General features: G+C 36.6%; 1 protein-coding gene across 1 annotated transcript in view; it reads right to left on the reverse strand.

Annotated features, from left to right (window-relative positions):
* Window positions 1-17,584, reverse strand: part of Zdhhc15 (zinc finger DHHC-type palmitoyltransferase 15) — an 85,160-nt gene that overhangs the window by 50,660 nt on the left and 16,916 nt on the right. The window contains exons 3-4 of the mRNA XM_004666984.2: window positions 10,894-10,988; window positions 4,374-4,494 (exon numbers count right to left, since the gene is read on the reverse strand). Of these exons, the coding sequence (XP_004667041.1) occupies window positions 4,374-4,494; window positions 10,894-10,988 (216 nt within the window). The remainder of the gene's footprint in view (window positions 1-4,373; window positions 4,495-10,893; window positions 10,989-17,584) is intronic.

Genomic DNA, 17,584 nt, shown 5'->3' on the forward strand with positions numbered 1-17,584 from the left:
CAGGTGACTTACCAAGGGGCCAATGTATAAGTGTCCCATCATCTCCAGTGGCCTCATGATCTGGGAGCACAGGCCAAAATATTGGCTTTTTTGCTCCAATGATTCCAATTGGCTTTGGCTTCCTACATCGGTGACTAATACACTTAGAAAGGAAGTTACACCAACCTGGATGTATATACATATAGAGCACATGTGATTACTAAAATAGATTTACAGAATGGCACAGAACTTAAAGCCATTTTGTCCAACTTTTTAAAAATGTGGTTGTCCTGTGGCAGCATAGGCCATATCTGCTGCCTCAACCTTTTGAGTAGTGGGATAACAGCTATATACCACCATGCATAGCTAACATTTTCAAAGATACTGTCAATGTTACTGACACAATTTAGGTAAGTTAGCATCATCTCTCATGTAGATAACTGAAGCAACTGTGAAATTGACCACTATGCCTTCATTCTTGTCTCTGCCCCCAATATTTATTATACAGAGTAGCTAATGAATTTTTTAAATGTAAAAAAAAAAATCAAGGGATAGGGAGATTGCTCAGTGGTTAAGTGTACTTCCTTCATAAGCACGTGGGCCTGAGCAGGCCTGAACCCACCCAAGTTTGAATCTTCAGAACCTACACAAATAGCTTAGTGTGCCCATGCACATCTGGGAGATTGAGGACCAGAGAATCACTGGAACTCATGAACAGCAAACTCTGGAATCAGTAAGAGATTCACTTGCAAGGGAAAAAGTTGAGTGAGTGATGGAGGCGGGGACAACCAGCTGCTGCAAGTCAGTTCACAGGGCATTGCTGAGCTCATGGGGTGTGACAGCACACAGGGCACCACACCATATATATATATATATATATATATATATATGCATACACAACACAAACATACCACACCACTTGCAAAAAAGTATAAATCAAATCATATTATTATTTACTTGATGCTCAATGGATTTCTAACACCTTCAGAATAAAATTTAAATTGTTTACCATGGCCTGCATTCTCTCCCCCCTCTGTTCAAACCACAATGTAGATATTGGATTTGGAGACAAAATCTCACCCTGTACTCCAGGCTGACCTGGAACTTGTGGCAATCCTCCTACCTCTGCCTCCCAAGTACTGGGATTGTAGGCATACACCACCACATCCAGATTTTTATACATACATACATACATACATATATATATATACATACATACATACATATATATACATATATACACAAATATATATATATATACACATACATACATACACACATACACACACACATACATATATGCTAAAAGAAAGTAATTTGAAGGTTTCTAACACAAAGAAATGATAAATAAATGGAAATGCTATTTACCCTGATCTGATAGTATACATTGTATCTTTGTATCAAGTATCACTGTACCCCATAAATATACATAATTACTTTATGTCAATAAAAGACAGACACATTTGATATCAGAGCAAAATATATCTCTGAGTACAATTTTAACCCCATATACATCTAGTTCATATCATCTGTTCTATCATATTATTTTGTTTACTATTACCTAAAATTGTGTGGTTTTCTCTCTTTTTAAAAAATATTTCATTTATTTATTTTCAAGAACAGAGAGAGAGAGAGAGAATTGGTATGCCAGGCCTCTTGCCACTGCAGACAAATTACACTTTGTTCATCTGGCTTTATGTGTTTACTGGGGAATTGAACCAAGGCTGTTGGGCTCTGCAAGCAAGCACTTTTAACTGCTGAGCCATTCAGGATTTCCAAGCAAGTGCTTTTAACCACTCAGCAATCTCTGTAGCCCCTCATTTTGATCATAATTTAAACTCCATAGGCCTTGCCTCTGTCCAACTCTGTATTCCTATTTCTTGGAATAATAGCTTAAAACATTAGGCACCTTTTAAAAATTAGTGCTATGAAAGTTTTTGCATTAGTTACTTTTCTAGTCACTGTGATAAAATATCTCTCTTGGGCTGGAGAGATGGATTAGTGGTTAAGGAGAGATGGATTAAGTGGTTAAGGTTCTTGCTTATAAAGCCAAAGGACCCAGGTTTGATGCTCCAGGACCCATGTAAACCAGATGTACGTACAAGGTGTCACATGCATCTAGAGTTTGTTTGCAGTGGCTAGAGGCCCTGGTGTACCCATTCTTTCTCCATCTGTCCTTTCTTTCTCTAAAATAAATAAGTTAAAATTAAATATTAAAAAAATGAAATTAAAATATCTGGCTAAAGCAATTTAAGAGAGATTTATTCTGGCTCATGGCTTAAGGAGATATAATCTATTGTGGAGGGGAAGCTTTGGTGGCAGGAGTGGCTCATGGCTAAAGTGGTGGGAGGCAGATAAAGGGGAATGCCAATGCTCTTTGTAGTTTGGGACTCTAACTCATAGGATTGTGCAATCCACATTCAGGGAGGGTTTCCCCAAGCCAGGTTAAGTCTCCCTAGAAAAGCACTCACAGACACAATCAAAGTGTGTTTCACTGATAGCTGAGGTACTTCTTAACATAATCAAGTTGACATAAAAGTTAAACATCAAAGTTTTTTAAAATGCACTAAAAATAGTGAGAATAGTACAATGAACCCCATCCATCATTACCCAGTACAACAATTATCAATCTTATGCTATTTTCATCTGATCTGTTTTTTCCATTGGTTTTGTACTTGAGCATTTAAAGCAAATCTTATCTACATGGTGTTACTTTTAACCACAAATACTTCAGTATGCATAAAGACTTTGAACAAATCACATAAAAACTATGAGTATACTTCTCTAACAAATTAACAATAAATCCTTAATATTATCTAATACCTAGACCACATTAAAATTTCCCTAATTGCCACATCTTAACAAATATTTGTTGAATAAATAAATGATGAACAAATGAACATTAGTATCTACTAGTATCCTTTCCAAAGCCCAGCTTGGCAGAAGAGTCTTGGTTTTCAAATTTTAAACAGTGGACAGTTGGTTCTGTGAGTACTGTTATAGTCACACAAATAAAATCTAAGAGTAAAATTCCATAGAAGATATTTAGCCAAAAAAAAAAGAAGATATATCTTTGTACAGTTACTTGTACAAGGAGGTTTACAGCAGATTGAGTCATACTAGTTAAGCTCTGGAAACAGCCCAAATGTGTATCAAGTGTATCATGTGAATGGGTAAACAAACTGATATAGTCACACAATGTAATGTCATTCAGCAAAACAGGGAATGAAATACAAAACAATATGAATGAAATTCACCAACATTATGCTGAATAAAAAAAATCAAACATAAGCATGCAATCTTTATGATTCCAATTACATAAAATTCTAGAGAAGACAAAACTAATCACAGTGAAAAACTATCAGAATAATCATTGTATGTATAGGGATTGACTGAGAAGAGGCACAGCAGAACTTTCTAGGGTGATGGTATTTTTTAAGGATTTTATCACAGGTATGTACATTTTTCAAAACACATTGTACACTTAAAAATGGTTGTTAGGAAGAGGGGTTCAAGAGGTCCCACCACTCCCTGAAGAATTATAGGCAGTTAGTGGTTGGTGGAGGGGAAAGGTTCATGAGGCCCTGCACCTTCCTGGAGACTTATAGCAGTTAATGGTAGCTGAGGAAAGACATTTTCTTAGTGGTCAGGCCATTGCAAAATTGCCAATTCTCCTGTAAATAACACTCATCCCCCAAGTTCATGCAAGAAATCCTAATTTAAACTTATTGGTTCACCAAAATATGACATGAAAGTATTAGGAAGTCTATTTAGAAAGAGGAAAGGATGAGTGGGAGAAAGATAAGACAGGATAATGGGGGGGGTGAATATGGTCAGAATCCATTATATGTACATGAAAATGCCATAATGAAATCCATTATGATATGCTAATAAAATACTTAAAAATGATTTTGCATGTTTTAAGTGTAAATTTTACTACATGCCTTTAATCCCAGCACTTTATTGTTAGTTCAAGGCCAGCCTGGGAGTACAGAGTGAGTCCCAAGTCACCCTGGGCTACATACAGTAAGACCCTACCTTGAAAAAAACAAAGAATAACAGATTTAGTTGAAAATGTAGTGATGCTTGATATTTTCTTTGAAATGAATCAGAAAAATAAAATGGCCTGATGGAAGATCCATACGTGGACAGATAGGTGATAAAGCAATAGAGAAAAGTGTTAGTGGCGAAACCTAGTTTTGGGGTATTATAGGTATTTCTAAAAATTCCAACTTTGATTTGTGTTTGGAAAATTTTATAAAATGTTGAAAAGAAACATTCCATGGTAGTTTTCAGAAGATGGGAGAACAGGGAGGGCTAGCCTGACAGCACAGATGACAGCCTTCTTTAGATTCTTGCTGGGCTGCCTCTCTTGCTAAATTGGATGAACTGACCTCCACTTCCGGTTCTTGTGTACACTGGTAGCTTCTTGGCCATATCAACAAGCATCTGCTTCTGGGCCTCAGGTCTCTCTTCATTTTCATAGCGCTCTTTATCAGTATAAGACAAGTGGAACTGGAAGCAGAAAGAACAGGCAAAACTTTATTTTCCAAGGTTTACAGAAAAGATTAAAAAGAGTAACTATCTAAATGAAAATATTTGTTATCTGCCCTTCAACACCAATACCAGTTTAGTTTATAAGTTTCTCTGGCTAATTATCTCAGTTATTTTACTCTTCATATTATTATCACATAGGTGGTATTATTTCATAAATAATGAAAAGAAAGCTTAGACAAATTAAGTATTTTGTTCAAAGTTATAGTTACTATACTACTACATAGCAAATCTGGGCTCCAAATGCAGCTCATCTAATTACACCATAATATAATCGTGTATGCAGATGCATAGCACCTTGCTGCTAGGATCCCACTGATCAGTAGCCAGGTTTATTAGGTTCCAAGTGTTTTATTCATGGGTGACACAGATAACACTCTTAAAGAAGCTGCATGAGACAGCTTATGGTATTGTCTGAATATTGTAATCTTACAAATGAGAGGAAATTTGGATACTCTCCCTATGCAATTACAAATGCTTAGTCTGGTATAGAGCTTGTTGACAGGTTGATACTATACTTTACTAATCTAGCAAAAGATAACACATGATTTTGCAAAGTAAGCCAGTTTTGAAAACTTTTTTTAGCCTACACCAAAGGGCAGACAGAGATAGAAGAGAAAAGGAAACATCTGTGGCGAGAATTTCTCATTTAAACCTCACCACTAACACTTAATACTTAGAAAATCACCTTGGAAAATTAGACACACCCAACCTAAGCTTTTTTATGCAAAATAAGGAAATAATACCTACTTCACAAGATTGGCGAAGTACTGGGCAATGACATGCAATTCAAAGTTTCATTTAGGGGCTGGAGGGATGGCTTAGTCATTAAGGCGCTTGCCTGCAAAGTCAAAGGGCCCAGGTTCAACTTCCCAGGACCCACATAAGCCAAATACACAAGGTGGCACATAAGTGTCTGGAGTGCATTTGCAGGGGTTGGAGGTCCTGGTGTACCCATTCTCTCTCTACCTGCCTCCCTCCCCCACCATCTCTCTTTCAAATAAATAAATAAAAATAATAATAAAAACAAAGCTTCATTTAGAATTCTAGTTTGGATCTTTTAAATTTGATACTCTCAATCATTTTAACTCTTGTAGTTGGTGTGTAGTAATGCGTTAGTGTGACTTTATTTACCATTTCTCTAACTACTAGTAACATTAAATACTTTTTTGTGACTTTACTAGCCATTTGGATACTCTCTTGAACCACCTATTCAATTTTTTTGTCCATTAAAATATTAAGTTGTTATTCCTTTATGTTGATTTTAAAAGATTCTTTATATGTTGTTGATTCTACTCTTGTATTGAATATTTTTCTAGCAATATGAGGGCTTGCTTTTTAATTGTGCATGTTTATGCCCAGAAGGTCATGGTAGAAGAGGTAGTTTTATACAACCAGTTTGGAAAACTTTGCTTTTACCTACTTAAGTTAAATATATGTTTGCACCATGACCCAGCAATTCCTTAGCAGTTTTATTCATAATAGAAAAATAGTAACGACCCAAGTGTCCTTTAGAGGATGAGTGTATAAACCAACTGTGATTTTAAAAAAGTAACCATCAGCAAAAGAACTACTGAAACAAGCATCAACATGGATGGATCTGAAAATCAATGCTGAATGGCTTACACAGAAGAATGATTCCCTTTCAGTGAGGTTCTAAGGGCAAGCAAGGCCAATCTATGTGACAGAAGGCAGATTACTATTTACCTCTGAGAGATGGGACATGAAGAGGATTTTTGAGTGGCTGGAAATGTTCAAAATATTAACCTGCATGGTAACTCCACGGGTATATAAGGATCCAAGTATAAAACTCCATCAAATTGTAATCTTTTCAATTCTGGGAATTTTTATGTCATACCTCAGTAAAATAGTAAAACAAATTAATAAAAAATTTGTGATCACTTAAATATATGTCACTATAAAAATCAGAAATGTGCCAGGCATGGTGGCACCCCTTTAATCCCAGGACTCGGGAGGCAGAGGTAGAAGGATTACTGTGAGTTCGAGGCTACCTTGAGACTACATAGTTAATTCCAGGTCAGCCTGGACCACAGTGAGACCCTACCTTGAAAAGCCCCCCCCAATCAGAAATGTATACAATCTTTTTAAAGAACTATACTTATAATGCATTTTAATGTATCATACAATTTTCAACCATAGTAAGAATTAACAGCTTTCTTTGGGATATGTGAAAATGTGTATGGGGCATTTGTTACAATAAATATGGTACACTACAAGCATTTAACTCTTAACCCAGGATTCTGCAATTAACTCAATAAATGTGCAAAAGAAAAGGAAACAGGAACTAAATATTGTAAATTGTTATATAAACAACCTGATTATTTTGTGAAACAAAAATGTATAAGGTTTTTAGGTTTTCTTTTTCATTCTGATAACTGAACGTAACACCTGTGGCAGCACTTATCAGAGGTATGCTTGTGATGTAACTTTTTTATGGTCCACTGTACTACTTAAAAGGCACATGAAGGGTGGCTTCTATTTGAAAATGACAAATACCTTCTGGTCACTCAACAATTTTGCTGTGGCTTGGAATAAGATATCAGGTGTGGATATTTTATTTCTAGCATTAACCAAGCCTTATTGAAGATTAGAAAGCAGTAAGTCAGCTAATAAATACACTTGCGTAAAGAAATTGGTGATAGATAGATTTTTTTTTTTTTCTTCTTGAGGTAGGGTACCGCTGTAGCCCAGCATGACCTGGAATTCACTAGGTAGTCTCTAGCTGGCCTCAAACTGACAGCAATCCTCCCGCCACTGTCTCCCAAGTGCTGGGATTAAAGGTATGTGCCATCATTCCTGGCTTTGAATGTTTTTGATATTAGAAAAATTAATGTTGTTGCTGTCAAATAGGAAGGGGATTCAGTGGAAGGGGAACAGGGATGTGGAGACACAAGAAAAAAAATAACTCTTTTAACAAACTGAAAGATAAAGATGCAGCCTTAAAGGCTAGGTATTTGTAGGAGTTGATTAAAACCTAACATTATCTCATTTTAAAGCTATAAAATTCCTAACCACTTAGCATTTCTACTGACCTACACATTTCATAAATAATATGAAAGGGACATTTATTTTACTGAGCTAAAGTTACTGTTATATAAATTTCACTTCAAAGGATACATTTTATAGTATACAATTCTGTGGCATGTATTCTGTTCACAATGCCATACAAACATCAACGGTATCCAGTTTCAGAACATTTCATCACGTTAAGAGGAAACTCCTTACTCATTAATCAGTCATTCTATATTCCTACCTATCTCCAAACTGCAAGCAATAATTTGCTTTCTGTCCCTATGGACTTGCCCTTCTAGATTTCTCATGTAAATGTAATCAAAACAGTAGGGCCTTTGGTGTTTGGTGTCTTTCAGTTGTATGCTGTGGCATATATCAGTACTGCATATATTTTTATGGCCAAATAAAATTCTGAAGTGTGTGGACATACAATAATTTCCACATATACTTTTACACTGATGGACACTTGAGTTGTTTCCATCTTTTGGCTATGGAAACTAGTGCTATAAATTGTTGTGCATAAATATTTATTTGAGCCGGGCGTGGTAGCACACGCCTTTAATCCCAGCACTCGGGAGGCAGAGGTAGGAGGATCGCCGTGAGTTCGCGGCCACCCTGAGACTCCATAGTGAATTCCAGGTCAGCCTGGGCTACAGTGAGACTCTACCTCAGAAAACCAAAAAAAAAAAAATTTATTTGAAGGCTAGCTTTCAATTATTTTAAATGTTTCTAGGAATGGAACTTCTAGGTCATATGGCCACTCAATATTTAACTTTACAAGGAACTTCATAGTTCTTTTCCATATCAGCTATACCATTTTACATTCCTAGTAAAATTTAGAAGTCTGAATTCTTCACATTCTCACCAACATTTGCAACTTTCATTCATTCATTCATTCATTCATTCATTCACTTAACTTTGTCCTTAGTGCTTGTGGTGTCCCACCATGGTCTGGATTTGCATTTGGGTGTGAGTGTTAGATCTATACAAGCCATTTTGAAAATTTTGGCTGACATTTATATGTTTTTTTTTTAAATGAAATTTTTATTCAAGACTTTTCCTCATTTTAAAATTGGGTTGTTTGTCTTATTGAATTGAAAGAATTCTTTATGTATTCTGAACATTGGATATATAAGATGTACCAATTATAAATATTTTGCCTTCTTTGGGTAGTCTTCTCACTATTTGGTCTATATCCCTTGTAATTGTTAATTCCTTCTTCTTTAAATTTTTAAAAAATGTTTTATTTTTATTTATTTGACAGAGAAAGAGAGAGAGAATGAGAACACCACGGCCTCCAGCCACTGCAAATGAACTCCAGATTCGTGTGCCCCCTTGTGCATCTGGCTAACGTGGGTCCTGGGGAATCAAACCTGGATCCTTTGACTTTTCAGGCAAATGCCTTAACTGCTAAGCCATCCTGCTAGCCCAATTCCTTCTTTTAATATTGGTTTTAGATCACTCTTGAGTATTTATTTAGTTCTCTAAGATGTCAAACTAGACTATTTGAGAAATTTATCCTTTTGCAGTGCAAGTGCTTGTAAGTATAAATTTTCCTGTGAACACAGCATTTTTATATCCCATAATTTTTAATGTTTTTCATTTTCATTCATCTCAAAGTGTTTTCTAATTTTCATGTGATTTTATCTGTTGGCTAAGAGTATGCTTAATTTTGTCCATTTGTAACTCTGAAGTTTTATTTTTATAATATTGACTTCTAGTTTCAATCTGTTATAATCAGAAGAGATACTTTCTATGCTTCCATCTTTTAAATTTATGGAGACTTCTTTTGTGGCCAAATATATGGTCCATACCAGGGCATGCTTTATGTGTAATTAGGAAGAATGTGTACTCTACTATTTTGAGGTGGAGTTTTCTCTATGTGTGCTCAAATCCTTCATTTACTTTTGATACTCTGTTGGTTGTTCTATCTGGTATTGAAAATGTGGTACTTACGTCTCTATTGTTGCAGAGCTGCATTTTTCCATTAATTCTCCCCGTTTTGCCTCTCATAGTTTGTGGTTTACTTGTTTATAACTTTTACATATTATGGATAAATTGATCCTTTATTTCTTTTGGTACATTAGAATGAATCTAGCCCTTACTAGGTAAATGTTTACCACTGAGTAATGCATTCCTAGCCTAAATTGATCCTTTTATCAATATATATTTTCTCTTGTGAGAGAGAGGGAAAAGATATCAAGTACTAAGCCTCACACATGCTTTGGAAACAATGCTTCCTTGAGCCACAACCCCAGTAAGTCAGTCTCTTTTTCTTTCTTCCCTCAGTCCCTTCGTCCCTTTCTTCCTTATGTTTAAAGGTCTCTTGTCTGAAATTAGCATAAGTACTATTGCTTTTTTGATTAGTATTTGTTTGTGTTGTTTCTGTCCCTTTACTCTAGCCTATTTATGTTTAGTTTTAAAGTTAACTGTATTATAGACAGAATAAATATAGAGGATGGCTTTTTAATCTGTTCTGTTAATCTCAGCCTCTTATTATGTATTTAATTAATTATTTATGGAGATAAGGTCTTAGTATCCCAGTCTCTCAAATGCTGAGATTACAGGTGTGAGCCACCACACTGGCAATCTCAGTTTTTTAAATGGATAGGTTAAACCATTTATGTTTTAAGTCATTGTTCATTAGAAAGGATGTATGCCATTTTTTATTCATTTTCTATGTATGACATATCCTTTCTATTATTCAATTACTTCATTGTTCTCTATGTTTATTTTTTTTATGCGTCAGTCTAACTCCATGAAAGAGACAATTTGGACCAGTATTTTTTCTGTGTCAGTAAGCTTGGTAATGTTTCTCCTGTTTCGTTTTTTTTTTTTTTTCTATTTCTAATCCAACTTTGTTTACAGTAGTTAGAGATGATACATTTCTGAAGTGATAAAAAATAACTATCCTGAGCTCATCCAAATAGTGTATGAAATACACAGATTCAAGACAACGCAGCTTAAAATTATCAAATGATTGAAATTAACTATTATATTTTTCTCAGAGCTGTCTTCCAAGGTCTTGCTCGGTACTAAATACAGTTTTGTAGGACCAAGCTATATAAGGGCTCAGACTCCAAATGGATTCTCCTACATTTAATTTACTTGAGTTAATCCTTTAAGTTTATCCTTAGTTGGGCATGGTAGTATGCAACTGTAGTCTCAGATACTCCAGCTTGAGCAACGTAGTGAGACTCTATCTCAAAAATTAATAAAACACCCTGGCTTTCTTTTATTGGAAGGTTATTTGCTCCTTTTTGTCATCTTCTTGCTTTACTGGAATCTGTACTGTTGTTCTCAGCTATATGTAACCAATATTCTTACCTTCTGGTTTGGCTGTTGTGGGAGTGTAAAGATAGACTTCCAGTAAGTCCATGCAAAAAACACAAAGATGGCATGGTAGAGAATGAGGTAGATAACTGAAATTAAAAAAAAAAGTATTTAGGATTTTGACCATTTTTGAGTTGAAAAGACAAAACTCAATGACAAATGTATATCTTATTTTCCCATTATTTCCTATTATTATGAAATGTTAACTGCAACCATTTTCCCATTCAGTGACTGAAAGAAATTAGAACACCAAATTTTGAACCAGAGACTTTTTGCTAGTTGTAGCCTTTAAAAGTTGCCATGCTGCTAGCTCAGGTTTAATTCTCCAATCACCCATGTAAAGCCAGACCCCAAAAGTGGTACATGAATCTGTCATTTGTTTTCAGCAACAAAAGACTCAGGTATGGCCCCCCCATGTGCAGAAAAATTATTTTTTTTAAAGTTGCCATGTGATTCTGTGACTAAAAGTTTGGAAATATCCTTTTATGACAATATTGGAGAAGATACTTTAACCAATGGTTATTTCTGCCACTGTGGGTGCTAAACAGTAACAGTAATGTAATTTCCATAGTACTTTAAAGTTGTAAAAGTTTTCATATATGTTATTTCATGGTATTTCGTCAATATGAGAAAAATATTATAGGACATATATCAAGGGTAACTGGTTAACCAAAGTTATACAGTCTATTTAGACAGACATTAAACCCGGGACTTCTGACTCAAATACAAAGTTCTCTTCAGTAGCCCTATAAAACACACAGTTTGGACGTGTGAGCTGAACCTTTGAAACAGATGGTACCTGTGACTCTTTACTGCCTTTCTTGTCATACATTTTACCTATTAGACAGCTCTGCTGATATGGGGACTCCTGGTCTTCTCCACAGAGGTGGTTACATGATGGAAAGTAACTTAAATGTTTCATCCTGAGTCCTTGAATGGCATGGTCTTATTACTTCAGTCCATCAAAAAGACTCAAGGGACTGATGTGACTCAAGACCAAGTTAACGAGGCTGAGCTTCTCATACGTTTATAGCTGAATTGAAAAAAATGCTTTGAACTTTTACCCCAGTGCTCTCAACCACACAGTAAAGACATTTTTATGCATTTTATTTACAAAATCATGGACTCTCATGTTAAAATTTAAGCAATACGCAGTAAAAGATAAATAGCTACACATTCCCTTAACTTTCCACCTCCTGATTCTAAGGGCATGTATCATTCCAGATTTTAAATAATTGTATCCAACAACATGATTTTTATAATATATGAAAATTTAATTGTATTTTTAAACTAATTTATTCACAAGGTACAAAAAGGTTCAAACTTTGAAGGCACAGACAAGAATACAGTGAAAACAGTCTCATTCAGCTCTCTTCTGAGGAAACCAATGCCAGAGGCTATGAGTTCAGGTTTTGTATTTATAAAACCGACCAAAAATTGTGCTTTTCCTCATAAACAGAAGTAGTCTCTACACAGTATTTTCCACAATACTTCATTTTTGCTTACTTTAAGTTGGAGATTATTTCATGTACTACAACTCAGAGAAAGTAAGCTCTCTCATTCTCTTAAAAAGTTGCATGGGATCCACTACATGAATGTAGTATAATACATTAACCCAGATTTGATATCAACTTAATTTTCCCCTTTGCTTGCTAATGCACATAATACTTCAATAAACAATTTGTACATGTGTTTTCAGCAGATGTATAATAAACATCTGTAGCATCAATTCCCTGAAGTGGAAGTACCAGGCCAAAAGTTATGACTTTTGATAGCTATTGCCACATTGCCATTAAGAAAACTTGTATCTTGGGCTGGAGAGATGGTTTAGCGGCTAAGGTACTTGTCTGCAAAGCCTAAGGACCTAGGTTTAATTCTCCTGGTCCCATGTAAGCCAGATGCACATGGTGGCACATGTGCCTGGAGTATGTTTGCAGTGGCTGGGTGGGAGCCCTGGCGTGACCATTCTTACTATCTTTCTCTTTCTTACTCTCTCTGTCTCTAATAAATAAATAAAAATATTTTCTTAAAAAAAGAAAATTGTATCTGATTAACAGGTTTTTTTTTTTTTTTTTTTTTTTGGAGGTAGGGTCTCATGCTAGCCCAGGCTGACCTGGAATTCACTATGTAGTCTCAGGATGGCCTCAAACTCATGGTGATCCTCCTACCTCTGTCAACTGAGTGTTGGGATTAAAGGTGTGTATCACCAAGCCTGGCTGATTTACATTACTTTTTAAAAAATTTTTTTGTTTATTTATTTATTTGAGAGCAGCAGACAGAGAAAGAGGCAGAGGGTGGGGGTGGGGAGAATGGGCATGCCAGGGCCTCCAGCCACTGCAAACAAACTCCAGATGCATGCGCCCCCTTGTGCATCTGGCTAACATGGGTCCTGGGGAATCAAGCCTCAAACCAGGGTCCTTAGGCTTCACAGGCAAGCATTTAACCACTAAGCCATCTTTCCAGCCCCTACATTCTTATTAATAAATGAGAGTACTTGTTTTCCCCACAGTTACAACAAGGGTAATGGAATTAACTAGTTTGGGACACCTGAATGGCTGAATACTTACAACCTGATAGTAATTGGAGGGGCATTAACCATATCATTTATTCCAATGACTGAGATGAAAAATGGGGTTGTTTAAACTTAGTCCAAGTCCTTGTATACATTAAAAGTTTTATTATGAAACTGGAAACAGTTGGGTCTCATTCCCGTATTCCAATCTTTTAAGTAAGTTATGGATACTTTTAAACAGGTAAAAAGTGAGAGATCTTGAGTCTAAATAACAAAACTAGTTATCCAATAGATTTATATAATGGGACTACACTACAGATTTCATAACAATCTTAGAGTTGTGGAGGACCATAGAGATTATATAGCTCAGCCTTCTCATTTTATTGAGGCTCAGGGAAGGTAAGTGATTTGATCAGGATCACCCATGGAAGATACAGAAGCAATGAAAGCAGAATCCAAGTTTCTTCACTCCTGGTCCAGAGCTCTTTTCCTTACAGCAACAATTCTCAAATAGCACCATACATTAGAATCACCCAGGCAGGTTATTAGAATGGGCACTTCCATTTCCAAAGATTATGGATCATTAATTTGAATTGGAGTCCAAAAATTTAGCAACTCCTCTAGATAATTCTGAGGTATAGCAAAACCAGGAGAAACAGTACTTTATAAGCTCTTTGGTTGCCTAACCTTTCATTTCAAAGAATTCCCTCTCCCAAATCCCTGGGAGGCAATTATTTCATCTGGTTTCAAATACCTGAAAGTCTGCTGATTTTCTGCCTTAAAAACATGCAGCAGGGCTGGAGATGGCTTAGTGGTTAAGGTGCTTGCCTGCAAAGTCAAAGGACACAGACTGATTCCCTAGGACCCATGTAAGCCAGATGCATAAGGTGGTGCATGTATCTGGAGCTCGTTTGCAGTGTCTGGAAGCCCTGGTATGTCCATCCTTTCTCTCTCTCTCGGTTTCCCTCTCTTTGCCTCGTTCTCTCAAATAAATAAAATTTTAAAAATATAAAAACATGCAATATATTTTTTTGTCTTTGGATTTTTTTCAGTCAAGTGTCTCACACTATAGCTCAGGCTGGCCTGGATCATATTATGTAGCCCATGCTGGCCTTGACATGCTCCTGCTCATGACAATGCTCCTGCCTTAGCCTCCTGAGTGCTGAGATTGCAGGTGTGAGCAATTACACTCGGCTAGCATGTTTCTTTATAATTAATTTTGTACCTAGAATAGCCATCCTTATAAACTGCAGGGACATAGAATCTCTTTTTAATATAATGCTCCAGTGAATTTTCAAATCACTAGAGAAATCAAGCAGCTTATGATCTGTAACCCTGAGCTGTCACTACTCATTGACATTGAAATTAAATAGAAAAACATCTTTTTTTAAGGAAACAGGCACAGTGAAGCCCTTTGCTTATCTGGCAGCAATTATAGTCCTGAAGCATCAGAAGCTGCTGGAGTTAAGATTACCACATGAAAACGCAAAGCCTTTCAAGGGCCTTTTTTTCTTTCCTTTCACAAGATGCAAAGGTTTTCAAGAGGAACAGAAATCATCCATATGGAACATGACCAAATGCCAAAGAAAATTTTCAACTAAGCATGCAGTTGTTCTGTGTTTAGTCACTATGTTGTAATGTAAATAGTCCACTATGGGAATAGCTTAAGGAATTAGGATGACTATTTGACTTTTTTCCTAAGATAGTGACTCAGAAACACCTTGATAAAAATAAATGGAATCTGGGGAGATGCTTCAGTGGTTGAAGGGGCTTGGCTTCAAAGCCTACAAACCAGGTTCAATTCCCTAGCACCTACATAAAGCTGGATACAAAGTTGTACACTTATCGGTGATCCCAATTGATAGCAATGCCTAAAATACAGGGAAGTTGGGCTAGGAGAATCTGAAGATCATGGACCAGCTAGTCTGACTTTCATTTGCAGTGGCAATAGACCCTGTTTCAAAGAAGGTGGAGCATAGAAACCTTGAAGTTGTCCTCTAACCTCCTCCACATGTGTGATGTGGCACATGCATTCATACTCACATATAAACACACAAATAAATTATTTTTTAATTATTGAATCTCAAGTTACATAGTATAAGTAGCATGAAGCTGTTATTAGCAACATCCTTGGACAACCTTTTCAAGCTGTTGCTCCCAGGGGCTTGTGGGAAATGAGTGACTGTGTATGTGAGTGAGAGATGCTTGTCTATACAAGATGCTTATATGAATAAGAATGAATCCTGCAGACACACTGTTCTGAATATAGCAAGCCAAGCACCTAAGTGGGAAAAGGGAAAGTAAAGCAGTTTTGCTACATATTTTCACACACATAAAAGCTAAGACTGTTACTGTGGCAATTATCTAGCACACCTATTTTCTTTCAAAGCTATTGTTGGAAACTCTTTAGTTTAAAAAGAGATTATGTTTGTAATAGCTTTCATATCAATTGATGACTAAAAGCATTTGTGTTTGTGGTGAGGGAAAATGGGGAGAGTGGAGTACCTTGCAATTACATACTATAATTCAACTAGGAACAGCAGTTATAGATCTAGCAATTGAGAGTCCTCAGTAAAATTCCCATTTTTGACTCAAGATAGAAACCCCCAGATTATGATAAGGGAGAAACTTGTCAGCCAGGCAGTCGCATTTCCTGCTGTGTGGAACACTTGACAATGAAGTGTTGAATATGCTGCCTTACTTTACTTGCACTGCCTTATAAACTAACAAAGAGCCACACTGTGTCTGAGGTTTGAAGGAAGAGAGAGAATGAGGTAAGAGGCCGATGGGTTGTGCCCAAGGTTCTAAGGACATATGAGAATGTAATAATTTTTTTTTGTTTGTTTGTTTTTGTTTTTTTTTTTTTTTTGTTTTCGAGGTAGGGTCTCACTCTGGCTCAGGCTGACCTGGAATTCACTATGTAGTCTCAGGGTGGCCTTGAACTCTCGGCGATCCTCCTACCTCTGCCTCCCGAGTGCTGGGATTAAAGGCGTGCGCCACCACGCCCAGCCAGAATGTAATAATTGCTCTTGAGTTGTTTCCATAGTGTAGCCACTCCTAACGTTCAAGTTTTTCTCAGTTGTTTTTGTTTTCAGGGGTTATCCAGTTAACCCCTAGAAGTATCTCTGATGGAGATGGAGTAAAATTCTGGTGGCAATAGCATTAAAGGCATGGCTTTCTCATTAATAGCAACTTAAAAAGTTAGAGCTTTATCCTAAGTATGCCAATTTGCCCAAATAATTTACTAGGTTATCTACTGCTCATTGATGTGTATAAATCTTTTAAGAAGCTGGTTATATTTGCAAGCTATAGCAATTCTTGAGGGGTAATATCATAAATTTACCAGCTATTATGCAAAGTGAGGCCTCATTTTTAAATTTTATTTATTTATTTTAGAGAGAGAGAGAGAGGGAGGGAGGAAGGGAGGGAGGGAGGTAGAGAGAGAGCATGGGCGCACCAGGACCTTCAGCTACTGCAAACTCCAGACACATGTGCCACCTTGTGCATCTGGCTTACTGGGTACTGGGGAATAGAACCTGGGCTCTTAGGCTTCACAGGCAAGTGCCTTAACTGCTAAGCCATCTCTACAGTTCAGGGGCTTCATTTTTATTGTCATAAACTAGCTTTTCTACCCCTTCTCTCTCCTCTCACTTTCCAATCCTTCGTTTTTCTCTCTGCTCTCTCTCTCTCTCTCTCTCTTTCTGTCTGTCTCTTTATTTTTTTCTATGCTCAGATCACACCAAGGAACAGGCATATGCCAGGTAAGTGTTCACCCACTGGATTGTACCCACAGCCCCAAACTTAGCATCTGTAAGTCCAAAAGTGTTCCCAGTCCTTATGTATTAATAGTTGGGACACAATACCAAACTAACACAATGTGTATGTTTATGAACATAGATTGTAGTTGTTGTCATCTTAATTTGATTTAGAATCACAGCAAGAGGTGTGTCTGTGATGGTGTTCTCAGAGAGGAGGTAAAACTTAGCCTAAATGGGAATGTTACTATCCCATGGACTATAAGTCCAGACTAAATAAAAAGGAAAAAGGGAGAAATCCTGATGAGAAATAGAATTCATCTCTCCTCTCTGTTTCCTTACCATGGATACAATATGAACAGTCTTGTTAGGTTTTTCACTACCATGCCTTCTTCACCTCAATGAAAATCGTTCCCCA

This window comes from Jaculus jaculus, chromosome X (genome assembly GCF_020740685.1).
Source record: "Jaculus jaculus isolate mJacJac1 chromosome X, mJacJac1.mat.Y.cur, whole genome shotgun sequence".
Lineage (NCBI taxonomy): Eukaryota > Metazoa > Chordata > Mammalia > Rodentia > Dipodidae > Jaculus > Jaculus jaculus.